At 38.2% G+C, this 18,527-nt stretch overlaps 1 protein-coding gene across 1 annotated transcript in view; it reads right to left on the bottom strand.

Moving 5' to 3' along the window:
• The window catches only part of Cad99C (cadherin 99C), a 187,935-nt gene that overhangs the window by 49,642 nt on the left and 119,766 nt on the right, over positions 1–18,527 (bottom strand). Inside the window, exons 7-11 of the mRNA XM_083142085.1 lie at positions 10,884–11,033; positions 6,582–6,800; positions 5,253–5,447; positions 2,092–2,229; positions 914–1,063 (exon numbers count right to left, since the gene is read on the bottom strand). Of these exons, the coding sequence (XP_082998211.1) occupies positions 914–1,063; positions 2,092–2,229; positions 5,253–5,447; positions 6,582–6,800; positions 10,884–11,033 (852 nt within the window). The remainder of the gene's footprint in view (positions 1–913; positions 1,064–2,091; positions 2,230–5,252; positions 5,448–6,581; positions 6,801–10,883; positions 11,034–18,527) is intronic.

Raw genomic sequence — 18,527 nt, 5'->3', positions numbered from 1 at the left:
TCGACAAAAGCAAATCGACAAAATTGGACTTATCAGGTATTCCCATGTACTCTTCAAATGTGAAAAATTAGGTATGCTGGTACTAATTTTTGATCCTAAAAGGCTTCGGAGAAATACTTGTAAAGAATGCAAAGTATGTTTATCACCATTTCTAATGTTTGCTCTCAAAATCAGTGACGGGGGGGGGGGGGGGGGGGATAGTGCATGTAAAGAAACCCTTATTCTTGATGCAAATTCCCCATCCTTAGCAAATGAATCTAATCTCTCAAAGGCCACGGGAGGAACAGTTGTCTCCAACCACCAAATGTTTTACCCCTGCAGTATGGCCTCTTAATGCTAAACCTTGTCTACCACGAGAAAGTAAACTACGTATATCCACATCGTGGAAATTATTTACAATGATACCACTTCGGATTTCACAGTTAGTGGCGATTTTGATCCTAATGGGAAGATTATAGGTTATTTTAATTAATTAATTTTATATTACCATTACCTATTGAAAATATATTTTCAGTAACTTTTATGCAGTTATATATTTTTTTTACTTTCAGAAAAATGTTATAGAGAAAAAAAGTCATAAATGTGAGAACATTTATATAAAATTTAACATATTATATATCTGTATACATATTTTCTATGATTTTTTGAAAAACAGCAAAAACTACCATCTCCTGGGGAAAACTCTGTATTATCAGCCCCTTCTACAAAGCATAGTCCAAAGCACAAATCATTCCCTTTCCTATTATGACAGACAGGCTTTTGACATTGATTTGAGCACACAAAACTCCTCCTTACCATCATTCTGTGAGGTACAAAATAAAACTTTGAAACTCGATCCATATGTTTGAATACACAGCGCCTCCTCAAAATCATGAGACACTAACATTCTTTTTGAATAGCACATGTCGTTTACCTGAACAACTCGTCTTCTGCTTTCTCCTGCCTGTACAGTGATTGGGGGAACCATTGGTATATAGGGTGTGTTGTCATTAACGTCGTTCAGAGTGACGGTCAGCGACACAGGAGCGCTTGCAGCTGTTCCCCCAACTTCCCTTGCAACAACCTGTAAATAAAATTTATATTTGTGAAATAAAAGACGTGGTTTTGTAATAACAACATCCACTTGATGGCAAGGACCACTGAAATTACTTAAGTCTCACAGATAAAGTTAGTAATTCATTTACGTTATTATTAATAAAATTGAATAGGGAAAAATATGCTTTACTGCAAACCTACACAAAATGATCCTAAATTATGCCATTGTATGAGATTCTAGGAGAAAGGTGAAGGCAATTTGGGAGTGTGTGAATAAATTATTGGAGTGAAGAGTGAAAACAAACATTTGGCACCCGGAATTTAAAGTTAAACAATTATTTTATTTCCTTTGTGTGGATAAAACCTCACTAATACAATTTACTTCCACTTCACATATATTCTTCATCATTCTCTCTTCTCTAATGTCTGTAATGTGCAGAATTGTAACATATGTTGGATACTAATTATATGAAATAATTTGTTGGCAAAGTATAGTATGGTCTACTTTTGATTTCAACACTGAAGGTCCCACGTTTAAGTCCCAGTCTTTGTCACTGTCCCTTCATCAAATTTCATCTAGTCATCACTCACCCTCATCATTGCAATTAGCCTAAAGTGACAAGAAATTGTTGCTAAATAACAACAATATTAAATAGCACCATCTTCTCAAAATATAATGCCCATATGCATAGAGAATGGTTATATGGTGCATGCAATGAGAACAGCAATCATATGCTCTACAAGGGGTATTCAGAAAGTTAATTTCATTGGACCATTAAAGAAAACTAAAAAAGAGCTATACCAAGAATATAACCCATGACAATTTGATTCCAAGTTGCTATTAAGTAACTGGGGCTTAAAATACAGTAAAATATCCATCTGAGGAAAACTGATTGTGTTTTAAACACACGTGGACATTTTCTTAATGTAACAATACAGTATGATATCAATTACACACAACAATGATCCCCAGATAGTTAAATTTCTTAATTCATCACATGTTTCCATGGTAGAGACAAGTTGTACATGGAATTAATACAAGAATTATTATCTTACCTGAAACCTGAATTTTCCTGGACTTGGAGGATCACGATCTAAATTTTCTTCATTAACCACCAGGGTACCATCAGAGTCTATTCGGAAGAAGTTTGTCGTTAATTCATATGAGTAGCTGGGCTTTGGATCGTTAGGTCCCTGCAATGGTACAAACATAGTTAACTGAAGAACATCCATTCAAACATGAATATACACAGAAGAAAACAATAAGGTACATATATTAATGCTTAAAGTAGTTAGTAATGCACACCAATAATGTCTTATCTATATATTCAAAATAATTATGATAATTAAAAACCACCAGTTTGTATGAATGAAGTTATCTTGACTCATATTGTGCTGTTAGAATTCCTGCTACTGTTTTGTACAAGCACTAGCATGTGCTAAAGGTACATTCAATAGGAGTACTGATTGTGCTGCAAATTTAGCAATGACAATTATAGCATGAACAGATTTAGAACTTGTAATAATAGAAGCAACAATTGTGCTACAGATAATAGATTTTAGCATTGGTAGTAGTGGGAGCTTCAAATACGTGCTCCAGGTGGTAAATATTAGCAGTTGTAGGAAAGGGGGCTGCAAATGCATGTTCCAGGTAATAGATTTTAGCAGTGGTAGTAATAGGAGCAGCAAATGCATGCTCCAGGTGGTAGATTTTAGCAGTGGTAGTAATGGGAGCTGCAAATGCATGTTCCAGGTAATAGATTTTAGCAGTGGTAATAATGGGAGCTGCAAATGCATGCTCCAGGTGGTACATTTTAGCAGTGGTAGTAATGAGAAATGGGAGCTGAAAATGCATGCTCCAGGTGGTAGATTTTAGCAGTGGTAGTAATAGGAGCTGAAAATGCATGCTCCAGGTGGTAGATCTTAGCAGTGGTAGTAATGGGAGCTGCAAATGCATGCTACATGTGGTAGATTTTAGCAGTGGTAGTAATGGGAGCTGCAAATGCATGCTCCAGGTGGTAGATTTTAGCAGTGGTAGTAATGGGAGCTGCAAATGCATGCTCCAGGTGGTAGATTTTAGCAGTGGTAGTAATGGGAGCTGCAAATGGATGCTCCAGGTGGTAGATTTTAGCAGTGGTAGTAATGGGAGCTGCAAATGCATGCTCCAGGTGGTAGATTCTAGCAGTGGTAGTAATGGGAGCTGCAAATGCATGCTCCAGGTGGTAGATTCTAGCAGTGGTAGTAATGGGAGCTGCAAATGCATGCTCCAGGTGGTAGATTTTAGCAGTGGTAGTAATGGGAGCTGCAAATGCATGCTCCAGGTGGTAGATTTTAGCAGTGGTAGTAAAGGGAGCTGCAAATGCATGCTCCAGGTGGTAGATTTTAGCAGTGGTAGTAACGAGAGCTGCAAATGCATGCTCCAGGTGGTAGATTTTAGCAGTGGTAGTAACGGGAGCTGCAAATGCACACTCCAGGTGGTAGATTTTAGCAGTGGTAGTAATGGGAGCTGCATATGCATGCTCCGTGTGGTAGATTTTAGCAGTGGCAGTAATGGGAGCTGCAAATGCATGCTCCAGGTGGTAGATTTTAGCAGTGGTTGTAATGGGAGCTGCAAATGCATGCTCCAGGTGGTAGATTTTAGCAGTGGTAGTAATTAGAGTTGCAAATGCATGCTCCAGGTAATAGATTTTAGCAATTGTACTAATGAGAGTTGGGAGCTGCAAATGCATACTCCAGGTGGTAGATTTTAGCAGCGGTAGTAATGGGAGCTGCAAATGCATGCTAAAGGTGGTAGATTTTAGCAGTGGCAGTAGTGGGAGCTGCAAATGCATGCTCCAGGTGGTAGATTTTAGCAGTGGTTGTAATGGGAGATGCAAATGCATGCTCCAGGTGGTAGATTTTAGCAGTGGTAGTAATTAGAGCTGCAAATGGATGCTCCAGGTAATAGATTTTAGCAGTGGTACTAATGAGAGATGGGAGCTGCAAATGCATGCTCCAGGTGGTAGATTTTAGCAGTGGTAGTAATGGGAGCTGCAAATGCACGCTCCAGGTGGTAGATTTTAGGAGTGCTAGTAATGGGAGCTGCAAATGCATGCTCCAGGTTGTAGATTTTAGCAGTGGTAGTAATGGGAGCTGCAAATGCATGCTCCAGGTGGTAGATTTTAGCAGTGGTAGTAATGGGAGGTGCAAATGCATGCTCCAGGTAATAGATTTTAGCAGTGGTACTAATGAGAGTTGGGAGCTGCAAATGCATGCTCCAGGTGGTAGATTTTAGCAGTGGTAGTAATGGGAGCTGCAAATGCATGCTAAAGGTGGTAGATTTTAGCAGAGGTAGTAATGGGAGCTGCAAAAGCACACCCCAGGTGGTAGAGTTTAGCAGAGGTAGTAATGGGAGCTTCAAATGCATGCTCCAGGTGGTAGATTTTATTTGTGGTACTAATTGGTGCTGCAAATGCATGCTCCAGGTGGTAGATTTTACTTGTGGTAGTAATTTGTGCTGCAAATGCATGCTCCAGGTGGTAGATTTTAGCAGTGGTAGTAATTGGTGCTGCAAATGCATGCTCCAGGTGGTAGATTTTAGTTGTGGTATTAATGGGAGCTGCAAATGCATGCTCCAAGTGGTAGATTTTAGTAGTGGTAGTAATTGGAGCTGCAAATGCATGCTTCAGGTAGTGGATTTTAGCATTGGTAGTAATTGGAGCTGAAGATGCACTACTGGAAGTAGAATTAGGAATTGTGCTAATTGTAGAAAGCAGCATGGCTATTATAGGTTGGATCAGCTGGAAGCAACAGTAATAGTACATATACTGATAGAAATAGTACTGGTGCTACTTGTACAGTCACGGATGCTTCTGTGTTGTAGTTATCATACTCTGTCAAAAGTGTTTGTGGCTCTAATAGTAGTAGCAGGCACTTACAGTGGGAGCAGTGATTGTTAGCAGAAGCTGTAGTTGAGCCATAAATGCACTGCAATAAAATTCAAAGTCATATCCAGAAAAAAAAACTACTAACCTCCTTTACCCTGAATACACACTTATTTTGGCTCTAAATTTACCCTTATGCCCCCCAAATGTCAATTTACAGCCAACCTCCAAATGAAAAATTTTGGATGAAACCCTGTTTCTAACACGAACAAACAATGCATAGGGCTTCCTCAAATGACGATGCAAATTATTGAAAATGTAAATATTTCCATTAATTAGAAGCAGCATACTCACCAGGTCAGAATCTGTAATCGTAAGCTTAATTGGCTTTCCGTCTGCATCCACTACTTTCGTTCCGATTGGGGCATTTTCATCCACAGATCCAGCCATGGAAGTGGCTTTTATTTGTGGTGGGTTTGCATCCACTGCTTTAACAATAATTACTAGTTTTGCTGTTGCAAACCGCTTAGTCTCGGAAACTTCCTCTGCCTGAAATATGGAAGAAATATTTAAACTACACTAAGATTTAAAAAAACCTTCCCGTTCATGTTATAATTAATGATAAATCTTCAATTTTCAAACTAATTCTTGTAATTAATTATAACTCAAATACACAACAGTGAATCCAATACTTAAATCTAACAATCAGAAATCGCTTTTAACCTTTAGTGGATGGAGACTTGTGTGTGTCCCAGCTTATAAAAACAATTTCTGGAATTTTGCTAGTGTTGGCCCTATGGATGCTGGATGGACAAAATGTGGAGAGAAGCACGACAAAGGACCACTCTTTGAGGATATTTCATGCTCATCCCCCAATTTAAAAAGAAAACTAAAATTACACAACATTTTTGAAAGTCTAAATTTTCAGTAAATTTTGAAAATTGGACCTTTGCCCCTGAACCCCTAATTGTCACACTTTGTTAAAAGTGTTATTTTGTTTTCATTATTACATTTAAAAGTGGAAATATATCATAGAAAACAGTGGCTGAGGGTTTATAGGCCATATTATAAGATCTATCCCATAATACTCGGAAGGAACAAAGGCCATTTTTGAGCTTCACTTGTTAATAATAGTAACAATGAATATATTGTTTCGTAATTCAAGTATGTCATACCTTCATATGTGTGCAAATGATCCAAATAGTCAGAACTGAAACGTCATGTGTAGTTTTTGAGAATCAAAAATTAGCGATTTACTTGTCATGTGGTCTTGGAAAGTCCTTTGCCCAGCCATGATTCAACTAGTTTCCAGCTGGTGGAAGACCTTTTTCTGTCCAGCCACTAAAGGTTAGTAACAAATTTCTAACAATAACGAAAAAGGAAATTTCATTGTATAATTCTGCTTTTGGTTTAAACTCTTCTTTCAACATACATTAAATTGGTTTCTACCAGTTATGGGGTGACGTGTGGTCAGCACGATGAACCCCAATCATTGTTGTAGATTTTCTGTGACCAGGTACTCAATCATAGCTCCCCAATTTCCTCACTATGGCAGGTGGCCACCGGTCCCATACACAGGCCGAAATCTCAGGAAAATTTGTTATGCTTTCCCCAGGAGACTCAAACCTGCACTTGTCCTGTAGCCAAGATCAATTAATGTGCTGTAAGTTATTAGGTGCTTACCTTGATAATAAGTTCAAACTTCTTGGCGATGTTTGTGTCCACGGGCCTTATTTGCCTCACGCTTCCTGTCTGCTTGTTGATCTCAAAGTAATCTCTGTATGAAGAGGGCATTCCACTGAGGAAACTGTACACGATTGGAGAATTGATTGAATCCATGTCTTCAGCTTGTATCTTGTCCGGCAGTACATCCAAAACACCTGCCAATACTCCACTTGAAACCTGAAAATTTTCCAAGATTTTATTGAATGATTAATAAAATCATACACATTTGCCTAAATAATTCAGATATGAATTTGTGTTGTTTTTCTTAATTCCATTTAGTTTATGATCATAAAAATTTCTTCGGACTTATTTTATTCTCCTGAATTCAAGACGTATAGTACAGGATATGGATGGGAAGAAAATTACATAATTTCACACACTAGATGGGACTGCAGACCAAATGTCTGCAATTTCCTGATACTGTAGTTACGGAATTTCTGCGATAAGAAACTGTACTGGGACTGTCAAATCAGTTATATTTTTTTTCCTTCAAGTTTTCTTAAATTGGTTTTTAAAAATGCAGTGCAAAAAAAACAGGGAAACACTGTAACATTCTCAGGTTGTTTGACACAAGATGAATAGAAAAGCATCAATATGTACTAAGTAGCATGGCTTGTGGAATTGTATTCATTAATTATAGAAACTACAAACTTTACAATTTACTAGTAGAAGAGAAATATTTCAGCAAGCTCTTCAGTTCCTTCACTGTGTAACCTGTGGGGAGTTTGAAACACCTTCACTTGTTCTAGCCAATTTGTTTTCATGCAGTGCAAGATTATGTTGCGCACCTAAAAAGGGGTACTGTGAACATTTCAGTTTCTAAACAAGATATTAAAAAAATTGCTCCCCCCCACTAATCATGAACGTCCGCAGATTTTTTTTCCCACGGAGGGACAAGCAAGGTTATATCACCCTGATAATAGTGTTGCTCCCAAAAAAAAAAAACACCGCTTGAATTTGAAATTATTGCATTCCCACATCCCCATTATAATAATTTTTGTAAATTACTGTAACTGAAATCAAATGATACCTGTGAAATATATGCTTCCAGATTGACATTCATTTTCTAAGTTTTCCAGATGTCCATTCACCTATATTATGCTTTCACCTAGAAGTTTAGTGTAGCGGAATCTTATTGCCGTTATTAAAGGATATTATATTTTCAAGCTGATGAAAGTTCAAATCAACTATGGGTTAAGAGGATGCAGTGGACGGAAATCAATTCTGGGGGGGGGGGGCAAACATTTAAGTAAAAGAAAGCAAGGCTAGCTGAATCTAAGAGTTGCAGGACAAAAGGACACTCAAGATGGTATTAGTTTTTACGTCTTTCTTGCATTATTTCTTCCAGACGACCAAGAGAACCTGCAGTTGGGCACAGAGGGGTAATTGCCCACTCAATTTAATATTTTGCCAGGAGTTTGCCATTGGCCCCAAACAATCTAAATGAAAAAAATGTAAAGAGAATGCCATGGCGCGCCATGAAATTTTTTGTGCCCTATTAAATCAATATTGTTTTCAGTTTGCAAAAATTTGGATCAGAAATTTTTTTTTGCTCGTTTCAGTCGCATTTTACTTATTTTCTGTACTGAATTGTAAATTACTAGAAAGAGAGAGAGAGAGAAATAATAAAAACTAAGAACTTCAGACTGTTGTTGCTAAAAAGTTTTGTCTTAAATGCAGGAACAATTGTTCATAGGCCAACTCCCGTGGCAGAGTGGTTCGCTCATCGTGCTACGATGCCAGGGGTTTCGGGTTCAAATCCTGACTGGGCATGGATGTTTGTGAGTGTCCATTCATCAATTTCATCATATCATCACTTATTCTCATCTTTGCAAATTAGTCAAAAGTGGCACAAGAAGCGAAGTAAAATAGAACGAATCAATCAATCAATTGTTCGGAGGTAAAGGTGCGCGCACATTGCATACATACAAATTTGTCGGGTCCAGCACCTCCCTTGACACCACATTTCCTGTAATTTAGACGTTCTTTGGAAAAACAAAACACTTGATCTGAATGTCTTCTGAATTCTATGCATACTACTGAGGTCAGATTTATCTTAATAAATTCCTAAGAAGAATTATTTCTTAAGAACCAACTCGACCTTAAAGCAGCTAGTAGTTGGAATAAATGTTCAGATTAGTTCTTGTTTTTTTCGATGTGGAATTTCCATGGTTAATCTTATGTGTATGTAATGCAATTGGAAAAATGAGCAATCTTTTGATGAACTAAGTTGATGTCGACAGTGTTTTGTTTGTTCATCACCTTTTCAAGTGTTGTGGGTCAGATTCTTTGTTTAACCTAATTTTTTTGCTGTTTTTGCATGTATAAAGAAGAGCAACATATCAATTTATGACTGAAGCAGCATGTTTTTCGATTTTCTATAAGTGTGTTAAACACAATGAAGCTACTAAGTTAAAGACGTTCATATATTTGAAAAATGTTTGTATGTGAAAGCTTTTTTCTAAGCTACAAATTCCACATACTTTACCAGAGATTTATTTTAAATGTTTTATATGATTGCATTTACAGTTCTGTAGATAATAATTTTTCATAAGGAATATATTGAAAACAATAAAATACTTTCCAATAGAAACCAATTCATTACAATTGATCAATCGGTTCCTATAGTGTGTGTAAAAACTCATATTGGCTATCGGAATCAATTGGAAAAATTTCCAGCTGGGTAGTTTAGCATTTGTTGTATAATTGATGGTTATTCATTTCCACCAAACTTAGTGGAAGGCAAGGATTATATTAGGATCATACAGACTTTAATGACAACGGCTACAAAGATTTATGCACACCACTACTTACAATAATATGCATAAAATATTAATCAGTAACTTTACTTTTCATTAACTGGATCTAACATACATTTCTGTTATTCAATAAGTATTTAATTCTTTATCTTTTTGACATTAATTTCCTTGTCAGGACACTTGTTTTTATGCAAATTTTGGCGATCTTGACTGAATGTAAGCTTAGAAAATGAGTATGTGTTGTTATATCTCTATTCTCATATCACCATCTTACCTATTCATGCAATAATAATACAATATTAAATATTATGAATAGATCTATAAATTATATTAATTAAAACATTATTTTATTATTATTTCATATAAAAATATGCACCAGTGAAACAGAAAGTAAAATTCGTGTGGGTAATAATATGTCTGACAAATTTATAATTCACGATGGGTTAAAACAAGGAGATGCATTATCTCCATTGCTCTTTAATTTTGCCTTAGAATATGCTGTAAGGAAGGTAAAAGAAACTAAAGAAGGACTAAAATTAAATGGTGTGACTCAGTTGTTAGCATATGCAGATGATGTAGACTTACTGGGGGATGATATAAATACGATTAAGAATAATGCTAAAATATTTTTCAAAACTGCTAAAGAGATAGGTTTGGAAGTTAGCACAGAGAAAACTAAATATATGCTTACAGGCCGAAACCAAGTGTTAGGTAATAATCAAAATCTAATTATTGATAACAACTCGTTTGAACCAGTTTCCAAATTCAAATACTTAGGAGTAATATTAACAAATGAAAATGATATTAAAGAGGAAATAAAAAGTAGGCTTAATTCAGGAAATGCATGTTACTTCTCTCTTCATAAACTTTTGTCTTCTCGTTTAATATCTAAGAAACTAAAAGTTAAAATATGCAAAACCGTAATTTTGCCTGTAGTATTATATGGGTGTGAAACTTGGTCCCTTAGATTGAAAGAGGAACATAAATTGAGAGTATTTGAAAATAAGATCCTAAGGATAATCTTTGGACCTAAAAGGGATGAGGAGACAGGTGAGTGGAGAAGGTTACATAATTTAGAACTACATAATTTGTATTCGTGTCCAGATATTATTAGAATAATTAAATCAAGAAGACTTAGGTGGGCAGGCCATGTGGCACGAATGGGAGAGGAAAGAGGAGTTTACAGGATTCTTGTTGGGAAACCAGATGGCAAGAGACCTGTAGGAAGGCCAAGACGAAGATGGAGGGACAACGTCGAGATGGACCTAAAGGAAATCGGTAGGGATGGAAAAGAGTATATAGATCTTGCTCAAGATAGGGACAGATGGAAGGCCTGTGTTGCTGCAGCCATGAACCTTCGGGTTTAAGAAGGCTAGAGAGTTAGTTAGTTATTATTATTTCTGAGGCACTTTGTTTGGAGTCCCTGCCCAAAACATATTTCTATACACGTGCCTGATACTCATATATATTAGTGCAGTAATAATAATAATAATATGCTTACCGAAGCTGTATATTCTGGATTAATACACACTCCATCCAACAACATGCAGCCCTTATACCTAAATGATGGATCTTGGTCGTCATCATCTTTTATGTTTACAGTAAGCGTAGTGGTACTGGAGAATCTTTCTGCAGAATTCCTTGAACGGTCCTGGAAATAAGGAATAAGTAAATACATGCATGCCAGTTTTTGTAGGCGAATTGAAGAATCAGATATAAGGAGTAAAATGAATAAAGAATGAAATAAAACCCAATTCTCAGGGGTTTGATCCTCGTTTGAGGCATCTTGCAGAGTGGTTCGGATCCAAATTAAACTGTAGGTCCAGTTCCGATTAGCCTATCGTGAGCAAAAGTGGACTTAAATCAGAATTTTAAAAAAATATTCTCAACCCTGTTAAACATAGAGATAAAAGAACAGTTGAGTCTTAAAAAATATTATGTACCCAAAAACCTGGCAGTTGGGAAAGGCTCCTATTGATTCGTGCCTTTGGGATCTTTGGGATGCACATGCAGTCACTTATGACCGACCCATTGCAAAGGTCTTCCTGCCAATATGCGTGCCAACTGAGGTCACTGTCAAACTTCATCCCCCATTTGTAGACTTGCTGGTGTGGTAGGCATGCTTAGAGATATTGAATTTTCATTTGCCAGAAATTTTCTGCATGTTTTAGGCTTTCAGAGGGCAAAAAAATCATTAGAGCAAGTGTGTGTTAAAATTTGCAAAATATAACCCATAGAAAATAAAAGATATCATATTTCATGAATCTTATGGACTGTTGTTCGAAAAATGTTTGGACAGGGATTGAAAAGAAAGAATATCATAGCGATTAATACTGTCACCTTGTAATCAAGGGTTCGATTCACAGTGGAGGCATATTGACAGTGGTTCGGACTCCACTTGTCTAGTCTTGATTAGCATATCTGAACTGTTAGCATATCTGTTCAACTAAATGCAGATGCTCCAATCTCGAAAGCCAGAAAACAGCGGTGATGGGACTTGATATACTAACTGCACATCGCCCAATGAAAAAGGAGCCTCGGGTTCAAATCTCCGCCTGGGAATATGCATTCTTGGTGAATGTCCCTTCATCAATGTCATCACATCATCGTTCACCCTCATCTTTGCAATTAGCCAAAAATGTAGAGAAGCCAAGTAAAATAAACTAAATCTATCAATCAATTATTTATTTTCTAACTCTTTCAATCATGCAATTCTTCTTCAGCATGCGACTATTTTAAAAATATAATGCAATTTATAAAATGATGCAATGTTTCTCTATACATTTGCATGTGTACTTCACCCCCTTTTAAAAGTAGCGCATTTTCAGTTATGTTACTATGTATGTTACTCAATACAATACCAACACGGAGTATGGCAATTAATATTTTCCCCCTCCACAAAGTAATAAAATATCAGGTGGTTATAATTAAAGTGACGGTGTTCAGAGTGGTACAGCACGGGCTGTAATGAGAGTAGCAGTCTGAAACTTCGTAGATATGCTAATGAAGCAATGCGCTCGCGAATTATGAAAAAAAAAATAGTTCCAATTCTCGCCACCAGGGTAAAAAATGGCGCTGTAAGCAGTCAAAACTTGGTATAGTTACAGGAAAAACACTATAAATCGCAGAAAACAATACTCTTTGTAATAAAATATCGCTACAATTTCACTATTCGAATTACATGAACATTACTAAAGGAAAAAGCAACAAGCGTCATTAACAACAACCAGGGAGCTCACACAATGGTTAGGCAATTTCACCGACTTTGACGTCAGAGTTATGGAAAATTCCACGTTTTGACTGCTTACAGCGCCGTTTTTATCCTGGTGGCGAGAATTGGAACTATTTTTTTGGCATAATTCGCGAGCGCATTGCTTCATTAGCATATCTACGAAGTTTCAGACTGCTACTCTCATTACAGCCCGTGCTGTACCACTCTGAACACCGTCACTTTAATTATAACCACCTGGTACTTTCCCTCTTTGAATTGTGATTAGTGAGGCACATTCAGCTGCTAACACTTTGCGAAAACCGGTTTTACAAAAAAATTGAAAGCTCTAAAATTAAAACATAAAAACCAAACTGGTATTATTTTAGGTTAGAATTCTAATAATGGCAACCCATTTTCGCAACTTGTTAGCACCTGGGTGTGCCCTGCACCCGACCCTCTCTGAATTTTCCCTAGAATAAGAAGCAACAAGGTCTGTGCCGCTCTGTGTTTCCTTAGTGCTTCCAATGTTTCATCACGTGCTCGTGCATGTTCAGCCCTCTTTGGGACGCTGAGGCCGGCCTCAATGTGTCCATTACAGTCAAACATGCCCCTGAAATTATATTTTCCCCGCATAGTCTACATAGAATGTTTTGGGACCAGCTGAGGCCCTCTGAGAAGGGTCTCGCTGAAGATACAGATTAAGTTCCAGGCAGGGATGGACATTTGCAATATTTATCGCCAGGGGTGCCAACAGGGGGGTTACATGATGTGCTTGCATCATGGGAATTTTTGGGGGGGACAAAATTTTATACCAATTCTATATATCTTCACACAAAAATAGGGGGGATCATATATGAGGGGCAGTCAAATGAAAACCGAACACCCGCTACAAAGTGACAATGGAGTTTGTTTTATTCAAAAGTAATTGCCACAAGTGTTAAGACATTTATCCCACTGGGAGTCGAGACGATCAATTCCAGTCTTGTAGAAAGAGGTAGGTCGCTGACGGATCCACAACCTCACCCACTGTTGCACTTCCTCATCTGAATGAAACCGACGTCCACGAATGTCTTTCTTCAGGTCACCAAGAATGTGGAAGTCTCAAGGGGAAATATCGGGGCTGTACAGAGGATGTTCAAGCATTTCCCAGCCAAATGTCTGAAGCTTATCCCTCACCAGATTGGCAGTATGGGGACGGGCATTATCATGCAAAAGGATGATACCGTCCAACAGCATTCCAGGGTGTTTTGACTTTATGGCACGTCGCAGTTTCTGCAACATGTCTGCACAGCGCTGCACATTGATTGTGGCTCCACGCTCTAGGAAGTCGACAAGCAGAGAGCCCTTGCAGTTGAAGAAGAAGCTCATCATGACCTTACCGGAACTCGTATGGACAGCTTTGGATTTCTTTGGCGGGGGAGAATCGACGTGTTTCCATTGTTGGCTTTGCCATTTGCTCTCGGGCTCAAAATGGTGACACCACGTTTCGTTCCCTGTGACGATACGTGACAGAAACGCATACTCTTCCTCGTGGTACCACTGCAAATGACTCAGACATGCAGTCATTCTGTCAATCTTTTGTCCCTCCATCAGTTGATGCGGAACCCACTGTGCAAATTTTTTGGAACTGCAGGTTATCTTTGATAATGGCATGCACAGAGCCATGACTAATGGTACCTGAACACGAATTTCTTCCTCTGTGATTCGTCGGTCTTCCCGGATCAGACCATCGATCCTCGCAATCACATCAGACGTAATGGCTCGATGGGCCTGTGCCGGGCGCGGATCGTTTTGCAGTGATGTGCGTCCTTTGCGGAATCTCTTCTGCCACTCTTGCACACTTGTCAGGGACATGCAGTGTTCGCCATACACTGCAGACATGCGACGATGAATTTTTCGTGTTCCAGCACCCTCAGCCACCAAGAAATGAACCACACCTCTCTGCTCTTCTTTGCTTGCCTCCATTTCCAATGCTGGACGAACACACTTTTCACTACGCTCACCTCCTGAGCAATGACGAAGCAACTGTGTGGACCTGTGCGTTTTCACTATGCATTTCTCCTACCCTACAGATGGCAGTATCGATACGTAACAACAGTGTTGCCAACTTTTACAAGGAATGTGTTTTATGGTGGGTGTTCAGTTTTCATTTGACTGCCCCTCATAGTTTGATTGACTTGTTATTGATTTTTAGTTTTGGTTATTATGTATAGTTTTTCTACCTACCTGTGGGTGATCGCGGCGATAGCGTTGAAATGAAATATCAACTCTTATGCCTTTAGAATCAGTTTGGATAGGGGGGTGGTATTTGCATTAATACAAGGTTAGTCGAGCAGATAAACTGTGCAGAATAAGGTTCAGTACACTAACAATGGCAGTGAGCCTAAAGTATCTAAAGTAAACATATATTGCTTTAATATGTCTCTATTATATAATGATGCAACTACAAGGGGGCAGGGGGGTCATTGTCCCCCCCAACCTTCGACCGAAGTCAATTCTAGGGGAGCAAGGGGGACAAACATTGACGAACAAGGGCACCTGCAGGGAGGGGGGCACAGAGGAGCAATTTACCCCTTCGATTTCAAATTTTGTGAAAATAAAAATACATTTTGTAAAATTATCTTGCTTGCTTCGCTCCCATTATCTGCTCTTCTCGTTTTCGTCAAGTTCAGAGCTGTAGCTAGGAACAGCGGGAGTCGGCCATGGGTGCCGGATGATTTAAAAAAAAGTTGTAAAAGAGAGAATGCCATGGCGTCCAGCGAAATTATTCATGCCCTATTACATCAATCTTGTTTTCAATTGCAAAAATTGGATCTAAAAATATTCTTGCTCGCTTCGCTTCCAATCTACTTCTTTTCTGTAATGTAATGTACTGTATTTAAAAAATATGTGTTGTATATTTGTATTGAATAAGCTTTGAATACGTTCACAATTTAGTGTTAGCTTGTTGCATATGTATTTTCTTATTATATGTCGCTCCATGTGTAAAACATATGTTGTACATGAAAGTTACACATGTATCTTCGTAATGCATTTATCATTCATTTTCTGCCATTCAAAAATACAGTTTGTGTGTTTGATTTCCATTATTAGCTAACAGAGGCGTGGCGTGCAAGTAGCCGCTGTTACCGCAGGTAACACCAAAATATAAAGAATTGAAGAACCCGTCTTAAAATATTATTACGTACATAAACTGGTAATATTGTCATAAAGTAAACATTGCAGACTGACATTTTTTCTGACACTGGCAAAAGCGAAGAGGAGGACTGATCCGGTACCCTCCACAGGCAACATGAGGAAAGGGCCCCGAGCCCATGCAAGGAAGACTTCGCGTTGTGGCAAAGACTGATCGCGGGAGGAGGAGGCGGGTTTTTGGCATGCCTGTTTAGCCGGCGCAGTTGCCGGTGATCCTTACCGGAAACATACCAGTGTTGCCATATTCAATTGACAGAAAAGAGCTAAGTCGCCTAATCGGGTCTATCTTACTCTGAAGGTGTCCAGTCACACTGGGGAACGATGGCGCAGTGGTAGCGTCGCCGCCTTATAATCAAGGGATTCCAGGTTCGATACCCGGTGGAGGCACAAGTGGTTCGGATCCAACTTTAAACTGTCCCGATTAGCATTACTGTTCATGAAGTGGACTTAAATCGCCAAATCAAAATTTAAAAAAATCAAATCACACTGGGGCAAAAGCAAACTTCCAAGTGATATTTTGTATTTACACTAAATATCAGCGATTATGAAAGTTCTCTTTGTCCTTCTTCGACATCATGGGCGAGAAGGAGAGGAGAGGGATGGGTATGGTCAAGGGGTCCGCTGTCCTTCTAAAAATGTCAACCTGAAATTCTATATTTCACACATATAATATTATTTCGGTTACAGGAATTTGTGATAATTGTTGATAATACTGATTGAGATTGACATACATTGTCGCAGGAATGCAATAATTTCGGATTGAAGCAATGTTTTTGAGGTGGTAGAACTGTTTTTGGGTGAAAACAATACTTACAAGCATAATTTCCCGATTGTTATCTTAGCACGTTCTGAAGTGTCAGGTGTCGCAGGTTCGGATCCTCAGCAAGAAATGGTTATTTCAATATTCATTGTTATTATTTTACTTACATAATTATAAAAATTAATAATTACATACACAAAGAAATAATAATTTTATTTCAATACTTCACCATGCATCCTCATCGTCACGATTATCCTATAAAGCGAAAGCCTTAAAGGTAGCAAAGGACGTAAAATATACGAAATAGTAGTGGTGTCAGAAATGAGATTTCAGTGGATTTAGCGAAACATGGGAGTGGGAGTAGTTAGGAAACAGATGAAGACTACATCTACTCTACATACATCTTATTTGAAACGAAAAGTTTCGTGATTCGGGCAAATCTGGTTTCAAAAGAACTAAGATGGCAACATTAGTAGAACTGGACTTCTTGCAGGTTCCGAAGGAAATATTGGGGAAGGGCCGATGCTGAGAGGGGAGGGGGCAAGGAGGGTGCTTCACGTGTTACAAAAGTAAACAACGGTTTGTGGGAGGGACTGTGCAATGGGAGTTTTGTGACTGGTGTCTTTCGTCTTTATGTTGTTTTCGGGCATTGTCAATTAATTAATGAAGCTTGCTCCGATTTCGAGGTGGCGGGTTCATCCTATCTGGACAGTGTGTGTAATCGTGCGATAGAAGATATTTTGAAGCAATCTTTCGATTCGTTATTTTGCAGAAAAAATCGAAATTGTGGTGAAAGGGAGGCCAAAGCCTATTTTGAACGATTTAAAAACCAAGTCCTCTGCTGGATATGACCGACATTTCAATGTTTCATGGTATAACGACTATCCATGGTTATGTGGATGTGTGCAGTTGTCGAAACTCTTTTGTTGGCCATGTACTCTATTTTCGGGTGAAAAAAAAGTGTCGAATTCAGATGTGGATAACATGGACCATGACCATGATGCATCCAAAAATTCAAATTCAAATGAAAAACTTCTCTTTATGACAGCATCATAGAAGTTTTTTGATTTGATTTGATTGATTTTGCTTCGCTTGTGCCACTTTTGGCTAATTTGCAAAGATGGGGATGAGTGATGATATGATTAAATTGATGAATAGACATCACAAACGCCCATGCCCAAGCTAGGTTTCGAACCCGGGATCCCAGCATCATATAACTATTTTCAAAGTCGGATTGATCTGCTCTATAAGTAGCTTTCGATGTTTCTGTAAGTATCAAATTATGTCTTATTGTGTCAACAACCAATGTTTGCGATTTCACTTTAGTCCTTATGTCAACATTTTTTTTCCTGATTAATAACTTTACCAAAATCTAGTATTGAATTGCATACGTACCAGATTAATATTATATGAACTACTTGGAAGACATTGGGGGGGGGCATGAGGTGGGGGGCACCCAAGTCTCCCTTAAATGTCCTACTGATAACCGGTAACACTTTTAAAAATCCACGCCACGCTACTGTTAGCTAATGTGAAATTGACGGTGTTGAAAAAATATTTCAAATCGTTTGTTCGAAACAAATGCTTTAGCACAGACTTCTACCCCCTTTTTGCGTAATTTATGAGGATAATAACGTCTTTGATATTACTACTAATATAATAATAATAAAGGCATTATTAATGTTAGTATTATTATTATTATTATTGGTACGTTTATCCTGGTACTTGTCCCCCCCCAGACAAAAATTCGTGGTTACACCTCTGGTATCATATTTTTCTGCAAATTTTGTCTGACAAAAATAATTTGAATATTTAATTCAGCATAAACAGGGAGTTTACTAGTTTTCTTTTATTAGGCGTAGTTTCATGAAATTATAAGTAATAAAACAATGCGTAAGAGACAAATATATTAGGGTATGCCCAGCCTCTTCTGAGGCTTCACCATTGGATGCATGCACGCAATCCTATAATTTTTGCTG

The sequence above is a fragment of the Lepisma saccharinum genome, chromosome 20 (genome assembly GCF_977018435.1).
Source record: "Lepisma saccharinum chromosome 20, izLepSacc3.1, whole genome shotgun sequence".
Taxonomy (NCBI): Eukaryota; Metazoa; Arthropoda; class Insecta; order Zygentoma; family Lepismatidae; genus Lepisma; species Lepisma saccharinum.
Note: the sequence above shows the minus strand (reverse complement) of the source record. Positions and strands in the feature narration are given on the sequence as shown.